Source organism: Dama dama, chromosome 12 (assembly GCF_033118175.1).
Source record: "Dama dama isolate Ldn47 chromosome 12, ASM3311817v1, whole genome shotgun sequence".
Lineage (NCBI taxonomy): Eukaryota > Metazoa > Chordata > Mammalia > Artiodactyla > Cervidae > Dama > Dama dama.
Window position 1 is genome coordinate 95,388,610 of NC_083692.1, and position 17,723 is coordinate 95,406,332.

At 43.8% G+C, this 17,723-nt stretch overlaps 1 protein-coding gene across 1 annotated transcript in view; it reads left to right on the forward strand.

Moving 5' to 3' along the window:
- Positions 1 to 15,316, forward strand: part of SFXN1 (sideroflexin 1) — a 58,812-nt gene extending 43,496 nt beyond the window's left edge. Inside the window, exons 8-11 of the mRNA XM_061158166.1 lie at positions 1,729 to 1,778; positions 9,166 to 9,215; positions 9,602 to 9,649; positions 12,898 to 15,316. Coding sequence (XP_061014149.1) covers positions 1,729 to 1,778; positions 9,166 to 9,215; positions 9,602 to 9,649; positions 12,898 to 12,994 — 245 coding nt within the window. The 3' untranslated portion in view covers positions 12,995 to 15,316. The remainder of the gene's footprint in view (positions 1 to 1,728; positions 1,779 to 9,165; positions 9,216 to 9,601; positions 9,650 to 12,897) is intronic.
- The last annotated feature ends 2,407 nt before the right edge of the window (positions 15,317 to 17,723 follow it).

Here is a 17,723-nt window from a genome sequence, read left to right on the forward strand (position 1 = left end):
ATTGAATGCAAACAGCCCTTGGCCATTTACTAAGCCCTCAAAGGAAGCATGCTTAATTGATTGCTGTCACGTTTCCCCAGGAATATTTGTTTGTTTCTTGCTTTAAATTCCTTTTGTCACTGAGAATGCTCATCAGCATTCCTCACAAGTAGGAGTGAGCAAACAAAAGTTAAAGAAAGAAAACTTTCTTCCATTCCAACTCCTGGCACTCCAGCTAATTGGTTTTCTGATTAAAAAGCAGAGACATTACTTTGCTGACAAAGGTCCGTCTAGTCAAAGCTGTGGTTTTTCCGGTAGTCATGTATGGATGTGAGAGCTAGACCATAAAGAAAGCTGAACACCAAAGGATTGATGCTTTTCAACTGTGGTATGGAGAAGACTCTTGAGAGTCCCTTGGACTGCAAGGAGATCCAACCAGTCCATCCTAAAGGAAATCAGTCCCGGATATTTATTGGAAGAACTGATGCTGAAGCTGAAACTCCAATACTTTGGTCATCTGATGTGAAGAGCTGCCTCATTGGAAAAGACTCTGATGCTGGGAAAGATTGAGGGCAGGAGGAGAAGGGGACGACAGAGGATGAGATGGTTGGATGGCATCACCGACTCAATGGATATCAGTTTGAGCAAGCTCCAGGAGTTTGTGATGGACAGGGAGGCCTGGCGTGCTGCAGTCCATGGGGTCGCAAAGAATCAGACACGACTGAGCAACTGAACTGAACTGAACTAATTAGCCACCGTTAAGTGATTTAACAAAGACATCATTGTGTAACAGCGGTGTGCACTGTAGGGGTGGGTGAACTGAGGAAACCACAGTCATGAAATGTAGGCCCAGAGTCCGCTGAGTCAGGGGCCAGCACGTTGTCACTGACCTGTGAGGAGGTGGGGAGGCCGCCTGGCACACCTGCTGAGCCCAGGTCTCCAGATTTTATGAGACCGAGGTGGGCCACTCCAGCTTCTGCACTGGGTAGGCTTTTGGTTTTGCTCTTTCCCATTTTGAAATACAAGGCTCCTCTTTGGAGTTTAGTCATCCCAACAGATTTGTTTCCACTGGCTTGGTTATCTTAAACATTATTTAGTCCCAGGAGAAGAGACAGTCTTTCTAACCCAGCAACATCTCTAAAGGTAATTGATGTATTGAAATTGCTGTGACAGTTTAGTCTGATGGATAGTTTAGTCTGAATCATGAGTAAATGAACTATGCTATCTGATGTTTTACATGCATCATTGCAGCTTATCATCCTGGCTAGTTCGATACAGTTATCCCTATTATATAGATGAGGAAACAGAAAACAAGGCTCAGAGCAGTGAGGTAACTTTTTCTGGATCACCCAGCTAACAAGTGGTCTGTGTGACTCAAGGCAGGAATTTTTCTACTGTACTCCACAGGGGTGGACATCCGGGGAAGCCTGCATTTGTATCATTGGTACAGGAGGGGAAAGTTGTTGATGTTTGTATTGTTGCATATTTAATGTTAAAGTTCTCTTCAAGATCACAAAATTTTCTAGCTGGCATAGAGCGTTGTGTTATTTTTCAAAACTTTAACAAATGGAAACAGAGTTTTTTTTAATGCTAAGGTATTTTAAAGAATATTGCAGTTGCTTTTACTCTGCCAGTGTGGAACTAGTCTGCAAGTAATATAAGCCTTTCGTGAAATTCTTGAGGGAAAAAAAAACGTGAGCTGAAAATAGACATTAACCAAGATTTAAGTGGGTCTGTCTTTACTTCCAGCCATCCCTCCATTTATCATGAATACTCTGGAAAAGAAAGCCTTTCTCAAGGTAAGCCCCAGTTCTGTTTATCCTTGTCTCAATCCTTACAATTTGTCTGCAGACCTCAAACTATACAGACTTATTTCCCACGTGGATAGTGAGTAAAGAATTTGAAGGCCAGTGGCAATTGGACACTAATAAATATTTGAAAAAGCTCTCATAAATCTTTCATTTGTTGAATGCTGCCACTCTTGCGCGGCCATAGCCCAAGGACACGCTTATCTTAGTTATCAGTCAGGTCCCTCGCTGAGTAATCGTGAAGAGAGGGTATGAATTTGGAATGATTTGTCTGTAAGTCCCTGAACATACTATCTGAAAAGAAAGAATAATTGGGAGTAGTAGCTTCACAGAATACTGAATTAGTGCCTAGATGTATTTTCCTGTGGTAATCATCTATAATAATCCCTTAATCTGTCAGCCGCCTCCCCTCGGGGTCTGAAAATATTCCAGGATGAAACTGGAACTGAGAAACCGCAGGGCATTGTCTGCATTCTCGCGGTCTCCACGACTCAGACGCAGCTGTATTTATGCTTCACCTCAGCTTTCTAGTTTCTTGTAAGAGGGGATGGGGTAACTCCTCTGGCTCCTGCTGTGCTTGGAATCTGACACCATTACTCCTACCGGAGGAGGAACGATCCAGTTCCTGGCTGGGGGAGCAGGTGTGTTATAAACACTGCAGCTCTCTCAGGGTGAACTGCTTTGGGTTTTAGTGACAGAACCGTCATATCGAGAGAACTACCAGACTTTGAAAGAAGGACATGGTTCATAGGCCTGACGCTTTCTGAATGATTTCTGTGATTAGGAAAATTCTAAATGTCCGACAAGTCAATTGACCTGTATTCACCCTGTGGGCTCCAGAAGGGAAAATTAAGGCCAACACCAAATACTTTCAATACAATCACATTCTCAGACAATAAGCCAAGAAAGTATGCTTTGAAAAAACAATATTATTGAGTGCCTCGTTTGACTGGCATGTCAGATGTACCAACCCCGTGTTAGAACAAGAAAGAGGGCCCTCTCCTCGGTAGCCCGCTCATTCTCTCCCAGGAGCTTCGGAGCTTCTTTCTCTAGCAGTCTCACGCTGCGGTGTGAATGGTGTGATGGGGTGTTTCACTGTCTCTGTAGTGATCCAGCCATTCTCCTCGGAGCATTCCGGACAACCCACAGATCCCTGGACTGCCCCCAGAAGGCAGCTTTCTCACCTGCCTTCTGAGTCTCCATCCATCTCCTGGTGGACTTCTACAGTCTTAATTGTAAGATTAAACAAAAATGTAAGACAGTTTCACTGATTTAACCAGTAAAGTTATTAGTGAAGACCAAAATGTGAAGGTAACCTCATATGACATCTTACCTACTTTGATAAGCTCTTACTTGAGGATTCATGAAAAGGCTTTGCTGAAGTCTCTTTCCTCTGCAGAACTTAGAAACGATGAATTCTTTAAAGCTGCTCAGGGATTAGTGTGTGTGCTGGAACAGGGACTAGATCTTGAAGCTGCCATATTATGTAAACAGATGAACTTTTAAAGCTGCCAAGGAATTAGTGTATGTACTAGAACAGTGACTAGATCTGAAAACTACTAAATTATGTAAACATCTAAAACTCACCAACTTTGATGTCTCAGTGATTTTCAGATAATCTAAAAAAAAAAAAAAATTGACGCTCCTTTCTCTATCTATCCCTGCTTTCCTTATGGGAAGTGATTTAGGCTTTGAAGGAGAAAACCCATCAAATGAACTTAGAGAGGGGCCATCAGCATTATCCTCCAGGATGCTAGTTGGAAGTAGAACATCCAGTGGCTCCTTAACTTTACAGATACGGAATTGATACACTGTGTTCTTCACTGCTAGCTCTTGATCTGATAAGTCGTTAGGATTATAGTCCTTCTGCAAGGGCATATGTTGACCCAGGCAACGTTTGTATTTTCCTGATTGTTACTTTCTTAAGGTATTGGCAGGCCAGCTTCAGGGGCAACAGAGAATCAAAGAACATATTTAATAAATCCAACCTCCCCCTCCTGCAGACTTTAAGCAAAATCAGACTTTTAAAGCAAGATCAGATTTCCGAGTAGATACAAGGCTTGGAGACTGTCATCTCATCCTGTTTGTCTGGCATAAAAATAAACTTTTGCAGGAGAGGAATAATAAGCGTGGGTCATTCCACCAGTAGTGTATGATTGTCGTGAATCAGCAACTGTGAATGCAGTGGGGAGACCACCTTCAGTGGCAGTGTCCCCACCATCAAAGCTTTCCCAGTCCTTTCTCTCTGCCTCTCCAACACCACCCAGCACCCAATTAGCAGAGCGGTGTCAGCAGCCCGACTCTGCAGTGAGGCTCCAAGTCTGGCCATTTGCCACTGCTGCGGGGACATTACTCCCTGGCCGTCTCACTCCTGGCTGTGGGTATTGAGCACACATGGGTGCTCATGTGGGCTTGGGATTCCAGAAATTCTGTGAGAGAGTCTGCATGCAGACCTACATTCATGCTGAAGTTAGGTCACCAGAGGAAACAGTGACGTGAACTTGGTCCTTTCTCCTGACTGTCATGCCCTTGAACTCCCAGGGCTTCAGTGTTGTTGGCAAAGTTGCAGCCGTTACTCTAGTATCTCGGTAACAGACACTGGCCAGGAGACAGAGTTGGGCATATTGCATCGTTTTCCTGCTGGGACAGACAGAAATTGCTACAGATACAGCCTGGCATGTTCTTCCATGAAGCAGCCAGCAAGTGATGCAAGCAGTTAGCCCTACTCCCACGTGGCCCTAGGGTTTTTCACAGGGAAAATGAGTAACTGTTGTGTTTGTCTCCCTTGTCCTTCCTCCATGGGTTTTGGTTTTCGGCTTGCTTGGTGCTGTGTCCTTCAACAATAATTTGGAGGTGGGCCGCCTTGCTTCCCCCTGCCTGCCCCACTCCCCCTCTGCAGGCCTCACATTGGGCGGGAGGAGGCTGCTGGCATCAGAAGCCATGGGGCGATGAGGGCAGGCAGTCAGAGCGGATCATGGATCCGTCTAAGGGCCTCACTAGCTGTCAGGGTCTGGCTGCTGCTCAACTGGTTCAGACCTCTGTGGAGGATGATGCTTTTGGAAAAGCTATGGCTAAATGTTGAGCTCCTCAGACATACATCCCACTCCCACATTCAGGGTTGTTGCATCAGAATACTGCATTTTTGCCCACGTAGCGAGGACTGTAGGACTTCACTGATAGTGTGGCCGTTGTGAAAGCAGACGTGGAAGCAGCTTATTTTCGTGTCCATACATTTCCATCTGCAGAGCACTTTCACACGCTATTCGGAAAGGGAGGCTTTTCTGAGCCCCTTTTACAAAGGCTCAGAGATCGTTTCTCCAGCCATGCATCATGTCCACGTGGGCGGCCACGTCTGCCTGGGTCAGGCGGCCCTCTGCTCCCACAACTCCAGCAGGCAGATGTGCCTCCCTGCAAGGAGGTACTTCTCGGGGCTTTTACCTTGGATGTGACCAAACTCCTCTGCAGACATGAAAGGAATTGAATGTTCTTGGCTTTTTTAAACGGTGAGCTTGGGGAGCATTCGGCGTGACTCATCCTCCCCCCACGCCCTGTCTTTTTCCAAACAGAGTGCTAGCAAAAAGCATCAGCTGTGGGCAGGTGACTCACCGAAATCTTTGCAGTAAACCAAAAGTTCACTGCTTAAAAGCTGGTGCTTTACCCAGCAGTTTTCTTGAAGAATAGCTCCTGTGGTCTCTTTACCTTGCTGGCACTTTTCATTGAGAACAAAGTTGATATGAATTGGGTCAGATAAGAACTCCTCATTCCTGAAGTTCTTGTTCATTTATATTTTCTTTAATAAAGATGGACGGCTCTGTCTACTCCGTCGATTTTCAGGGTTGTCTGCTAATGGACTGTGACTGTAGCATTTATTTGTCCATTCATTTGATGCAGCAGGCCTTGGGTGAATGCCTGTTGCACGCCAAGCAATGTGCTGGGTGCCATTATCATAGGAATAAGGCTTGGGCCCTGCTCTCAGGACCATCCGGTGTGGTGGTGGGGAGGGCACGGGGTACATGGTTCCCATACATGGTGAACAAGAGTGTGGGGCTTGGAGGGCGCATAGGGGAGTTTCTCCCCCAGCTGCAGCAGGTGAGCGGAGACCCCTGCAGATGACAGGCACTGCAGAAGTGCAGAAAGGCACAGAGTTGGGAGGGAGGCCTGTGTCTGGTCAGGTTGCCTGGGCTGTGGACTGTGTGTAGGGAATTGATGGTGTACATACATATACATATCAGCCCCCAGTGGTTCATGGAATCTAAGTGTAAAAGTCTACAGTTGTCACACTTCTAGAAGAAAATAGAACATCTTTGACATCTGGAATTAAGCAAAGATTTCTTAGACTTAACACCAAAAGCACAGTCCATAAAAGAAAAAAATGGACAAATTGGGCTTCATCAAAATGTTAAAATTCTGTTTTTTGAATGCTATAAAGAGAATGAAAAGACAGGGAACAGACTGGAGAAAATTTATGCAAAGTATGTGTCTGATAAAGGACTTGTATCCAAAAGATACACTTATTCAGGAAAACAGCTCTATTTTTTTAAAGGGCAGAAGGTTTGAACAGATATTTCACCAAATATACATAGATATCAAGTAATATCACATGTAAAAATGCTCAGTATCTTTAGTCACTGGGGAAATTCAGGTTAAAAACCACATTAGCTACCTCTAAACACCTATTGGAATGGCTAAAATTAAAAAGACTGACCATAATAAGTGTTGGCAAGGATGTAGATAGACGACCTGAAACTCTTATTCCCTACCGGTGGGAACGTAAAAGATACGACCACTTTGTTGTTCTTGTTCATTCTCTAAGTCGTGTCCAACCCTTTGCAACCCCGGGGATTGCAGCACACCAAGCTTCCCTGTCCTTCACTGTCTCCTGGAGTTTACTCAAACTCATGTCCATTGAGTCAGTGATGCCATCCAACCATCTCATCCTCTGCCACCCTCTTCTCCTCCTGCCCTCAATCTTTCGCAGCATCAGGGTCTTTTCCGGTGAGTAAGCTCTTTGCTTACTCTCAGGTGGCCAAATTATTGGAGCTGCAGCTTCAGCATCAGTCCAGTGAATATTCAAGGTTGATTTCTGATAAGATTGACTGGTTTGATCTCCTTACAATCCAAGGGACTCTGAAGAATCTCTGGAGAATAGTTTGGCAATTTCTTAAGTTAAACATGTGCTTACCATGCAGTCAAGCCATTTCACTCCTAAGTATTTACCTAGAAGAAATGAAAATGTATGTCCATAAAGGACAAGTATTCAAAGCAGCTTTATTTGCAATAGCCCAAAACTGGAAACAGTCCAAATGTTCATAAACAGGAAAATGGATTATCAAATTCCATTCACACAATGGAATACCTAACCCAGCAATAAAAAGCCCTGAGCCATGCATATATACAACAGCATGAGTGAATCTCAAAATAATTATACAAAAGAGTAGATACTGTATATAAAATCCTAGAAAGCATAAACTAGTATGTAATGACAGAAAGTAGATCAGAGGTGGCCAGGGAATGGGTATAGAGTTTAGGAAAGATGGTGGAATGGCCAAGGGCACAAGAAACAAGGATGATAGCTACTAATATTTAATTATCTTGATTGTGGCAATGGCCTCACAGCTGAATACATGTCAAAACTTCTGCATGGTCGGTATGTGCCCTTTACTGTATTTCATATACAGTATGAAGTAAAGAGTAAAGATCATTGGAAAGAGAAAGAATTTACTCATACTAACTTTTTGAGCTTTTACTTCATTGAATATATATCTTTTTAAACTTGTGATTACTGTCTTTAATTCATTTAAAATATCCTGTTTCCACAATTCTGTGCTACGTCCCTCCCTCAAGTTCTGTGATTATTTAGGGGAAAACCAAACATCCTCAGCTCACTTTTAAAATCTCGGACCAAGTTCTGTTTGAAGTCGGGGTGAGTGAGGTGGGAGGGGGTGCTGGAAAGGAGTTGGGAGCGGGGATGACATCCAGGTTGAGCTTCGTGGGAGAGATCAGAATTATCCAGCGTCCTTGTGGTTACTGAGAACCCTTCCAACAAAACCGTGTGCATGAGCCCCCATCAGCCTTTGGTCTCTGCACGCCCGTTGTTGAGATCACACACGGCTCTTCAAGAGTCCACTTGCGAAGCAGAGGCTGCTCTTGTGGGCTCTTGTGGGCCTGTCTTCCAGCAAGATCTTATTCAGTTCTTAGCTTGCCTTCCCATCTCCAAGTCTTTGCTCCCAGACTGATGAAAGAAGGAATGCTAGGAAGACGATTTACCTTCTCCTTATGAAAATCCTGCAGCGTCAGTTGGAGCCAGCTGCCCCGGATGCAGTATTTCCTTCTCCTGCCATCCCTTGAGGGGCGGGGCCCGTCTGCGCGAGCTCTGTGGGCCTGTCTCTGCTTGCTGACATCTCTCCCTTTTTCTCCCTTAACCCACGGGATGTACCTTTTCACCAGAGGAGCCTTCTCGGAGACCAGGGTACGCCTCTCCCACAAGCCCCCTGGGGATCCTGATCTTTTAATTAACCACTCGTGTTAACTCTGGCTGATTTCATTACAACTAGTTGGCAACTTGGTGGCAGCTCTTTCAGTGGCCTTACTTATATAATCTATATATCTCGTTGCTCCTTATATTGCATATTATGCTTTTGTAAAATTCCCTTTTGAAAACTAAAAATCTAATAGCACTTACTCTCCGAAAAACCAACCAACTCACTCATTTCCATTAGTGAAAAAGTGGCAGCCAAGAATTTGTTACGCCAGCAGTTATTTTAACCTTACTGACAGCAACTAAGACCAAGAAAGGAGGGGTGCGGGGTTGGGGCGGGGCAGCAATGCCTTTTGGGTTTCTGAACATTCCAGGCACAGCGCTAGGTGCTTGATAAATGTTATCTGGTGTAGCTTCGCACACAGGCTTTTAGGAAGCTGTTGGGATCTTCATTCTACAGAGAAGGAACCAGAGCTTGGGCTGGGTGGACTCTGCCTCCCTCTCCCCATAGTGGGGGTGAACTGGAAGGGCAGAGATCTGAATACAGGTTTGTTAGTCTTCTGGATTTGGAGCCACACTCCTCCCCAGTCAGGAGACAAATTATAGCTAAGCGAGAACAGTTTCTCCAGCTCCCATTTACACGCAGGCATCTCTCTGATTCTAAGAGCAAGGGAGGAATATGAGAAGCCACCTGCCCCTTGCATGTGCATCGTGGCCAGATCGCCAAGAGCTGCGGGAAGTCAGGACTAACATGCCGTTGCAGTGGTACCCCCACACCTTGCTAATCGCATCCCAGCTGGATCTGTAATGTGGCCACACTCCTTCCAATTAACCAGCAGAAAAAACTGTCCCTGAGAGCCTGTATAAAAAGTATTCAAAATTGCTTATTTCTCTACCCAGAGGTTCCCATGGATGAGCGCACCTGTTCAAGTTGGAATAGTTGGCTTTTGGTGAGTAGAATTACTTCAATGTCATTCTTTTTTTTTTTGTTTAAGATTAATATACAGCGTATGAAAGTGAGGGCTAATATGGGACATGCATTTTGAAAACTGAGACCAGTCATTAGCTAGAAAGAAACTGTCTTTAGAGAAACCTGCAATATTTGGGGCTATTTGTGTGATTCTTTTTTAAAACTCCTTTTATCTCTTTGATTTTTTTTTTTTAAATTACTTTGGCAGACCTTAGTAGTAAAATTACACAAACAGGACATATTTTTGTGTTGGCAGTATAATACTCAAAAGAGAGAAAGGGGACTGTTACCAAAGTAAAATAGAAAAGATCTGAAAACTAGACCATTTCTAAAACACTCTGATGTGTCTTTTCCGTTCTTTTTAAGCTTGGTATTTGCCACACCTCTATGCTGCGCTCTGTTCCCTCAGAAAAGGTATGTATTTGTTGCTGTTCAGAACGATCATATGTTTTAACCCTAAAAACTAGTTGAAGACACGGGTTCATTTCACTAGGAGGGAAGTTGAGTCTCAAAGAGATAATGAAGCCGAGTCTCTAAAAGGAAGAGATAGAGGCAGAAATTAAATGCACGTCTATTTAGCCGAGTCTCTAAAAGGAAGAGATAGAGGCAGAAATGAAATGCACATCTATTTAATATCGAAACTCTTTGCCCAGCTCTTGTCTACCTGCTATGATTACATTTGAAAATGCTTTATTCTTGTGTCAGACCAAGGTTAACTGTGGGGCAGATTTGCTCTTATAAAAATTTAAATATGATTCACTGATGTCCAGTCCATTGGCTCAGGCAGAAATATTAGAATTTAAGTTCTAACCCCCAGGGAGAGCAGCTGTATGCACTTAACTTTGGTGGTTGGTATTTTGGCTTTCCTTCTTCCTACTTGAGTTTTTTTTTTTTTTTCTTTTTGCCTTAAAAGCCTTATTGTGCATATGTCTTTTATCACAAGTTGCCCTTGAATCCTGCCTTTGATGTAAAAACTGGATTAACTGGCATTAAATCAGCATCACATAAATCTGAGGCTTCAGCCTTTTTCTCGTCTAACGTCAAGGCGCGGAGGGGCAGCATTCTGCTGTTTTGCTGTGATTTCTGTTACCAGTCCTGCCTTTATCATGCCCTTCATGGGCTGACAGGCCCCACACAGATGGCCTTTACTGCCCTAGGCTTTCCAGTAGCTTTGGGATGTGGTAGTCTCTTCTAGAACTGATTTCATCAGGTCCCCCTATCTGATAGAGACATCCGTCTTTTATCTGGTCTTTCACTTCTGTCTTTGACCCCCACTGTTCTTAGCTGGGGACTTAAATTTCAAGGAGAGGAAAGCTTTATCACCTTGATGCCCATAGTTAAGCCCCCCTTGGAGAGGTCAGGAGGTTCAGAACCTGTTGTGAAGCCTGATACAGATGAATTTCCTGAAGAGGAGCACTGTTTAATTGTGCAAACCCCAGAATCTCAGGGCTTCAGGTAAGAAAGGTTTGTTTCCTTAGTGTAGGCGCTGGAATATCAGTGTTCAGCGCTTGACCTTGAATCAGTGACTTAGGAGCGGGGCATTTGGGTCGAGAAGGATCTGACTTCAAATCTCAGCTGCACCTCTAGTTTCCTTATCTATACAATTAATATCATACTGACTTTCCAGGGTTTTATAAGGGTTAAAAACACATAATGCCTGACCCAAAAATTGAGCACTAAGTCATAGCCATTATCATTGCCATTAGCAACATTATTTTAAAATTACCCAAGGTCTCCCTATATAGAAGAAAAAAATAGCCACTGTGCCTTTTTCTATATTCATAATTTTTCTTTTTTTGCATTATGTCTATAAATATATACCCTATCTTTCTGCCTCTTAGTTTACCACATCTCAACTATGGTGGTGGTGTAGTCACTAAGTCCTGTCTGAATCTTACTACCCCATGGACCGTAGCTGCCAGGCTCCTCCGTCCATGGGATTTTCCAGGCAAGAATACTGGAGTGGGTTGCCATTTCCTTCTCCAGGGGATCTTCCCAACCCGGAGATCTCCATTGCAGATGGATTCTTTACTGACTGAGCCACCAGGAAAGCCCACTCAAGTAAAGAACAATTCTTTAGAAACTAATTACTAGTGTTACCAAACCCAAGGTCAGCTGCTTGCAGCTCAGAAGCCAGTAATTCAAGACACAAGTGTCAGTAGAAAGGAAAGATGCTTTAATCAGGTAGAAGGTGGACTCATGTCCAGAGACCAACTGCAAAGATTTTGCTCAGTTGTGACAGTTGTTTTTTTTTTTTTTCACGTAATACCTTTTATTTAAATAAAAAAAGAAAAAACTTTTAATTTTTGTACTGGAGTGTAGCCAGTTCACAAAGTTGTGACAGTTTCAGGTGAAGAGCAGAGGGACTCAGCCATAGGCATACATGTATCCACTCTCTCCCAAACTGCCCTCCCATCCAGGCTGCCAGGTAACCTCGAGCAGAGTTCCATGTGCTACACAGTAAGACCTCATTGGTTATCCATTTTAAATATAGCAGAGTGTACGTGTCCATCCCAGACTCCCTAACTCTCCCTTCTCCCCATCCTTCCCCCAGCAACCATAGGTTTGTTCTCTAAGTCTGTGAGTCTGCTCCCATTTTTTAAGCAAGTTCATTTGTATTGTTTCTTTTTAGATTCCAATATAAGGGATGTCATACCATATTTCTCCTTCTCTGACAATCATGACAGTTTTTAAAGGAAAAAAAAGGAAGGGAAAGAACCTCAGTGAACCACCGACTCTGTCTTCAGATGTTGTCTTGCCCGAACGATCTGCCTGCAGATTGCTCGGCAAGGGGCAGAGTGGAGGGGTGGGTGTTGGGGATAGAGAGCTCGTCATTTTTTTAACTGCTTACTTTTTCATTCTTCTTTCTATCTATCTAGGAAAGGAACAGGTTATTCAGGAGAGCGTAAGTCAGGAGTCAGGCTAAACTGCCTGGTGATCTCATTCCTATAATTAGTTTCTTTTAAGATTAGAGGGGAACCAAAATGGGCAAATAGGAAAGGGGCAAGTGACCTTTCCATAACAGACAGTCAACAGTCTTGCTGGCCAGTTTTTCTTCATCCTCTTATATATTAAGTATGCATTCTTAATGAAAAATAAGCTGTAATACATATGCACATATAAAACATTCAGGTACATTTTTTACATGCACAAAGCAAAGACTCACAGGAGTCCTTCTCAGTAGTGTGACTACAAGAGATGTTTTTTCTCATATATTTTCATATTTTCTAAAAGTTTCAGAATATATATCACTATACAGTGGACAGAAGCACAGTAATGCAAGTGAATTTTTAGTGCTAAACATTCCACTGAATGCATGTATCTTTTTCTCATGAATGGTGAACATTTATGTTGTTTTTCTTGGGAAGTGTCCTGACCACAGATTATTTTCCGATACATCAGGGTCCGAGAGTGTCATTACCATACTGCCTTGCCAGCGATAAGTGGGTTTTAAGGCTTTTAGTAAGATGAGAGATTAAAAAGGGATCTGATGGTGGCTTTCTTTCTGATTTAGTGATAGTTTTCTGGAACATGAAGCATTTTTCAAACAGGGCTCTTGCACCAGTCATGGGGGTGGACGGGGGTCCTCACTTTCCTCTCCTCGGGTTCGAGTTTCCACCTCCGTCCCGGGGATGACCCTGTCGTTTTCTCCCTTCTACCAGTTCCATGTCTGTGACAAGCTTGGAGGCCGAGCTGCAAGCCAGGATCCGAGAGACCCACCCTGAACTACGGCGTGTGTACTTTAACAAGGGCTTATAAAGCAGGCTAAGAAGCGTCTTCAGAGGAGCCTGCCAGCCGCGAGCCTGGTGCAGCCGAGTTGGAGAGGCGTAGCCTGGGCGGCCGGGTTCTCTCGGGGACAGAAACCTGTTAAAGACCCATAGAAGCCTTTAGAGTCCAGCTGCTACTTAGGACACAGCCGCTGGGGGTCTGGGTGCCTCACCTGCCAGCCCCCGCCCCTTACATTTGAATCACGGTGTGATTCACAGACCCCCTTCCTGTAGCTTCTATAGTCACTGTTCTTTCAAAGCCAGTGTCCCGACTCACACCCAGAGTTTTCCAGAGCACCGCTAGGCATAGAGTTAGATGTTCAGCGTATTGATTGTCAGTCGGTGAAAAGGAAATCTGTTTAAAATACTGAATTTTTATCCCACTCTTGTTTCAAATCAAGGAGAGCTGACTAGTGAGTTGAGAAAACACAAAAGCCCTGAGGCTAAACTAAAAAAAAAAAAAAATGACTCGTAAATATTAAGGACAGTTTGCTTTTCTGCCCAGGTTGGGCAGGAGGCAACCTGAGTAGATGAATGTTTTGGATTTGTAGGATAAAAGCTCCTTCATATACCTCCTGAAAGTCAAAATAATAGACAGTTGTGATGCATGGAGGCCGCTGTCAACAACTGTAAGCTTTCCTATTGCTGGTGGCTTTCTTTGATTGAATTTTAAATTTATTATGTTTTATATTCTTATGAAGGTATTAATCTTACCTTGCACTTCTTGACTTTATATTCAGTCATTTAAATCAACTATTTAAGTAACTGAAATGCACAACTGTCAACTTTGGAGAGTATATTCAAACCAGCACTATATGACTGGGTTGAATCTGGCTTTATTTTTTTTTTTTAGAATCAAAAGAACAGTCTCATCTACCTACATCTCTTTTCTTGTCATCCTATAAGGTTTCTTTGGCTTTCAGAAAGATACAGAAATAATGTGTATGTGAATTAGTGACTCAGTGGATTTTACTTGAATGTTGTATTTTACATTCCACCCCGTTTGAAAATAACCAGCCCATGGACCACTGTTTACATCACCTGTCCTAGTTTCACATGTAATATATTTAATGTAACAGATTATGCTGTAATTCTATAGAGGTTCAAAGGCATATGTGAGGTGATTATTTCGGTAAGTGTAGACCACTCAATACGATGTGTAATTCAGAGACCTGTAAGTGGAAAAACACGTAGAAACTAATTTGGGCAGATTTTCCTGCCGATGTGAGCAGACTGAATCTCCTCATAAAGAAGGAATGGTGTGTGTGCCTGAGTCTGTGCTTCTCTTTTCTCTAAAGCGGTGTGTGGACCTGAAGCTGCGGGCTGCTCTGAGCCTTCCTCTGTGTGCCCAGAACTTTCTCATGTACATTTTCTGTCCTAAGCCATTTGAAGCAAAAGCGCTTCCCCGTGACTTTCTGACCTTGGATATCTTTTGTTGCCATTTTTGCTTCTCTTTAAAAATTGGTAAAAGCTAGAAATTTGAGGCAGAGCTCCACGAGGTGCTTAAAGGGCACTTTTAACAAGAAACTAAGGCAACTTGAAGGGCTTCCCCAGTGGCTCAGATGGCAGAGAGTCTGTCTGCAGTGCAGGAGACTTGGGTTTGATACCTGGGTCAGGAAGATCCCCTGGAGAAGGAAATGGCAACCCACTCCAGTGTTCTTGCCTGGAAAATCCCATGGACGGAGGAGCCTGGCGGGCTACAGTGCATGGGGTCGCAAAGAGTCAAACACAACTGAGCGACTTCACTTTCACTTTTAAGACCTTGAACCCCCCCGCCCCCCAGCCTCCCGCCCCCAGCTAACCTCAGAATTCTTAGCCCTGGATAATTGGCAGCTCCATGTTAGTCTTAACCTTCTTTGAAAAATGAGTGACTGGTTGGAAGATTGACTAACCAGAAGTTTAGTGCATACCAGAATGAGATGACCAGAGCCTCATGACAAAAGGGATAATGAGCCTCAAGATGTGTCTTTTTAAACGTTATCTGTTGAAGCTTCTGATTTTTGATGCTTTATAGAGAAATATGAACTGTAGAGTTGAATCATGGTTTATCAAAAGGAACAAAATGAATCAAGATTGGCAGTTTGCTGATCTCTTAAGAATACCTTTTCTGGAGAAAAGTTCACATGAAGTGCAATAAGCTTGTAAAGGTAAATAGTTATTAATATTTTGGGTAACATAATGAATTATGATTATAAGTATGAACTGACTGGCAGCTTTTATTTCAGTATTAGCAAGTGTCTGGTCAGTGTTGGAGCCCATGTATTATTTCATTTCAACTGGATGAAATGTTAAATAAACTCAGAATGAAAATAAATCCTCTCTTTTATTTGTATGTAAAGGACGAAGCAGTTTTTATGTTATGTCTGGGTGCCGTCAGCAACGCCTGTATTAATCAGGTGATAATTTCTAGTTTTGGCCAACGGTTTTCCACTTTCTTGAACACCATAGCGGCACCCAGCACCCACCATGAGCCCCACAGTGTAAATTCCAGGAACATTCATCATGACACAGGGAATGAGATTCTGCCTTTGGCCTTGATGACTAACACCCTTGCACACGATGCTGAGGTCAATTTGCTTTTATATTGTTCGTCAGATTTTAACATGGACCTAGCATTTGCCATAGTTCACAGAGAAAATGTAAATTTAACCCAGGGTCTGGGGAGTGCCTTATTAACAGGAGTAATAAAGAACCGAGCATTTCACCCTCCTTGGTCACATCTCTGCACCTGTTTGACTGCCAAAACTCTGTTCATCACTTAAATCATGGAGATATATTTGAGATATATTCTAGGAGTCAGACAGAGCCAGTACAGTCTGGATTGTACCTATTTTTAAAATACATGTATTTGGGCTGCTGACATTCTTTGTGACCTTCAGTTTTATTGGTTTGGATTGTTTGGGCAGAATAAGTGGATCTGCGTCATAGAGCTATTGTAAACAAGATAACTCCCGTATAGCGCTTCACATATTGCCCAGCACACTCAACGGATGATTGTTCATCATGTATTTGTTTAAAGACTCTGGACTTGCATTCAAAATGCCAGTGTATCAATATACTGGTAAGATTTGAGAATCCCAGCAACTTCCCTAGAGACAACCCACAACCTCACTAAAAATAGCAGATTAAAACGGTCACAGGAAGACACTTGCATCAATCCTTTTAAAGTCCCTAACAAGGGTTTGCCTAAATGAAACAGAGGTAGGGAAGGTTTCTGCACATAGATGAGAAAGCTGGGGCTTCGATAATACAAGTTTAAGACTGTCCCCGGTTGCTTGAAAACTATAGTGGCAGCCAAGGTCTGACACCCAAAGCTACAATTGGAATGCTCTACTAAAGTTAGTTTTTCAGAATTTGTGTATTCTCATGCATTCAGAGTTTCACTGAAAGCCAAAGAAAAGGTTTTATTTGGTACAGTGATACAAGGATTGCTTAAACTCTAGATATTCAAAGTGTGGTCCATAGCCCAGCAGCATCCAGGTTTGTTAGAAACGCAAGTTCTTGGGCCTCAGCGTCTGCAGAAAGAGGAGCCGCAGCATTCCTGCACACCTCACAGCTGGAGAAGGTCTGCCGTGCCGCATCCCCGCGCTCCCAGAGACCCAGGTTTCCCTCGGTCAGTTTCAGGTCAACCTCAGATACTCTGAATATGTGTATCCACCCCTCACCAGACTCCAAGGAAGCTTCCAGCCTCAATGTGGACAGTCTTAGGGACACGATCAACACGCTTGCGACCTCTGTTTTGTCCACGGCCACAGCTCCGTCACCTGAAACGCGTGGCCCCAGCCAACCTGTGATTACCTGGTTCATATGGAATTTGAGTTCTTTCCAGGAATCTGAAGAAGGGTCCTCACATTTCCAATTTCCAGTTGTGGAAAAGAATCCACTTGGTGTCACAGAGAGGTCATCCCCAGGAGGTGGGAAGAACAAGGAATCTCAAGGTTTCTAGAACAGCTGGAAGTGAAAGTTACCCCTGGGAGCTGAGCGGCAAGGAGGCTGGGACCAGCCAGGTTGTGGCCATTGTTCCTGAGCCGACCCAGCTGTCACGGAGGCCAGCGCTGCCCCTAGAGCTTCCGGGCAGAGGGAGCGCTCCAGACAATACACAGAGGGCTTGTTGGACCCTGGGGAGCCCGAGATATGCCCAGTCTTCAAGAGAAGGCCTGTGAGGCTCAGAGAAGAGGGCTGATTCATCTAATATCACGTGGGGGCCAAACTGCCACCTCATTCCAGGCCTGTCAAACCCGAGTGTCTGCCACTGGGCTTCCCAGCTTTTCCATCAATAGGCACGCCTAGAACTAGCTCTGGTACCAAAGCTAAATCACAGTCTTCAGCTTGTTTTTTTTTTTTCCCCCTGCATACATTACTCCTTGTAATACCCCCAAGAGGTTCCTGTGAGCGTCACGTCCATTAAAAAGGTGGGAAACCTGTCTTGAAGAGGTGAAATCACTTACCACAAACCAAACATGGTGAATTCAAAGGACTGTAGAAGATGTATTCACGTTCCCACATACACCCCCACAAACAAAAGGTTTGTAAAACATACAAATTCAAATAAGCACCCAGCCAAGGTGAAAGGCGGGTCAACAGGCTCATTTCCAGATGGGATTCCGTATTAGAGTAACGCAAGCAATGGTTCTCAAAGGATGGTGCCTGGGCCAGCAGCGTCAGCGTGGCTAGACATGTGTGTGTTCTGGCCCTTCCTGCTGTCCTGAGTCAGACACTAG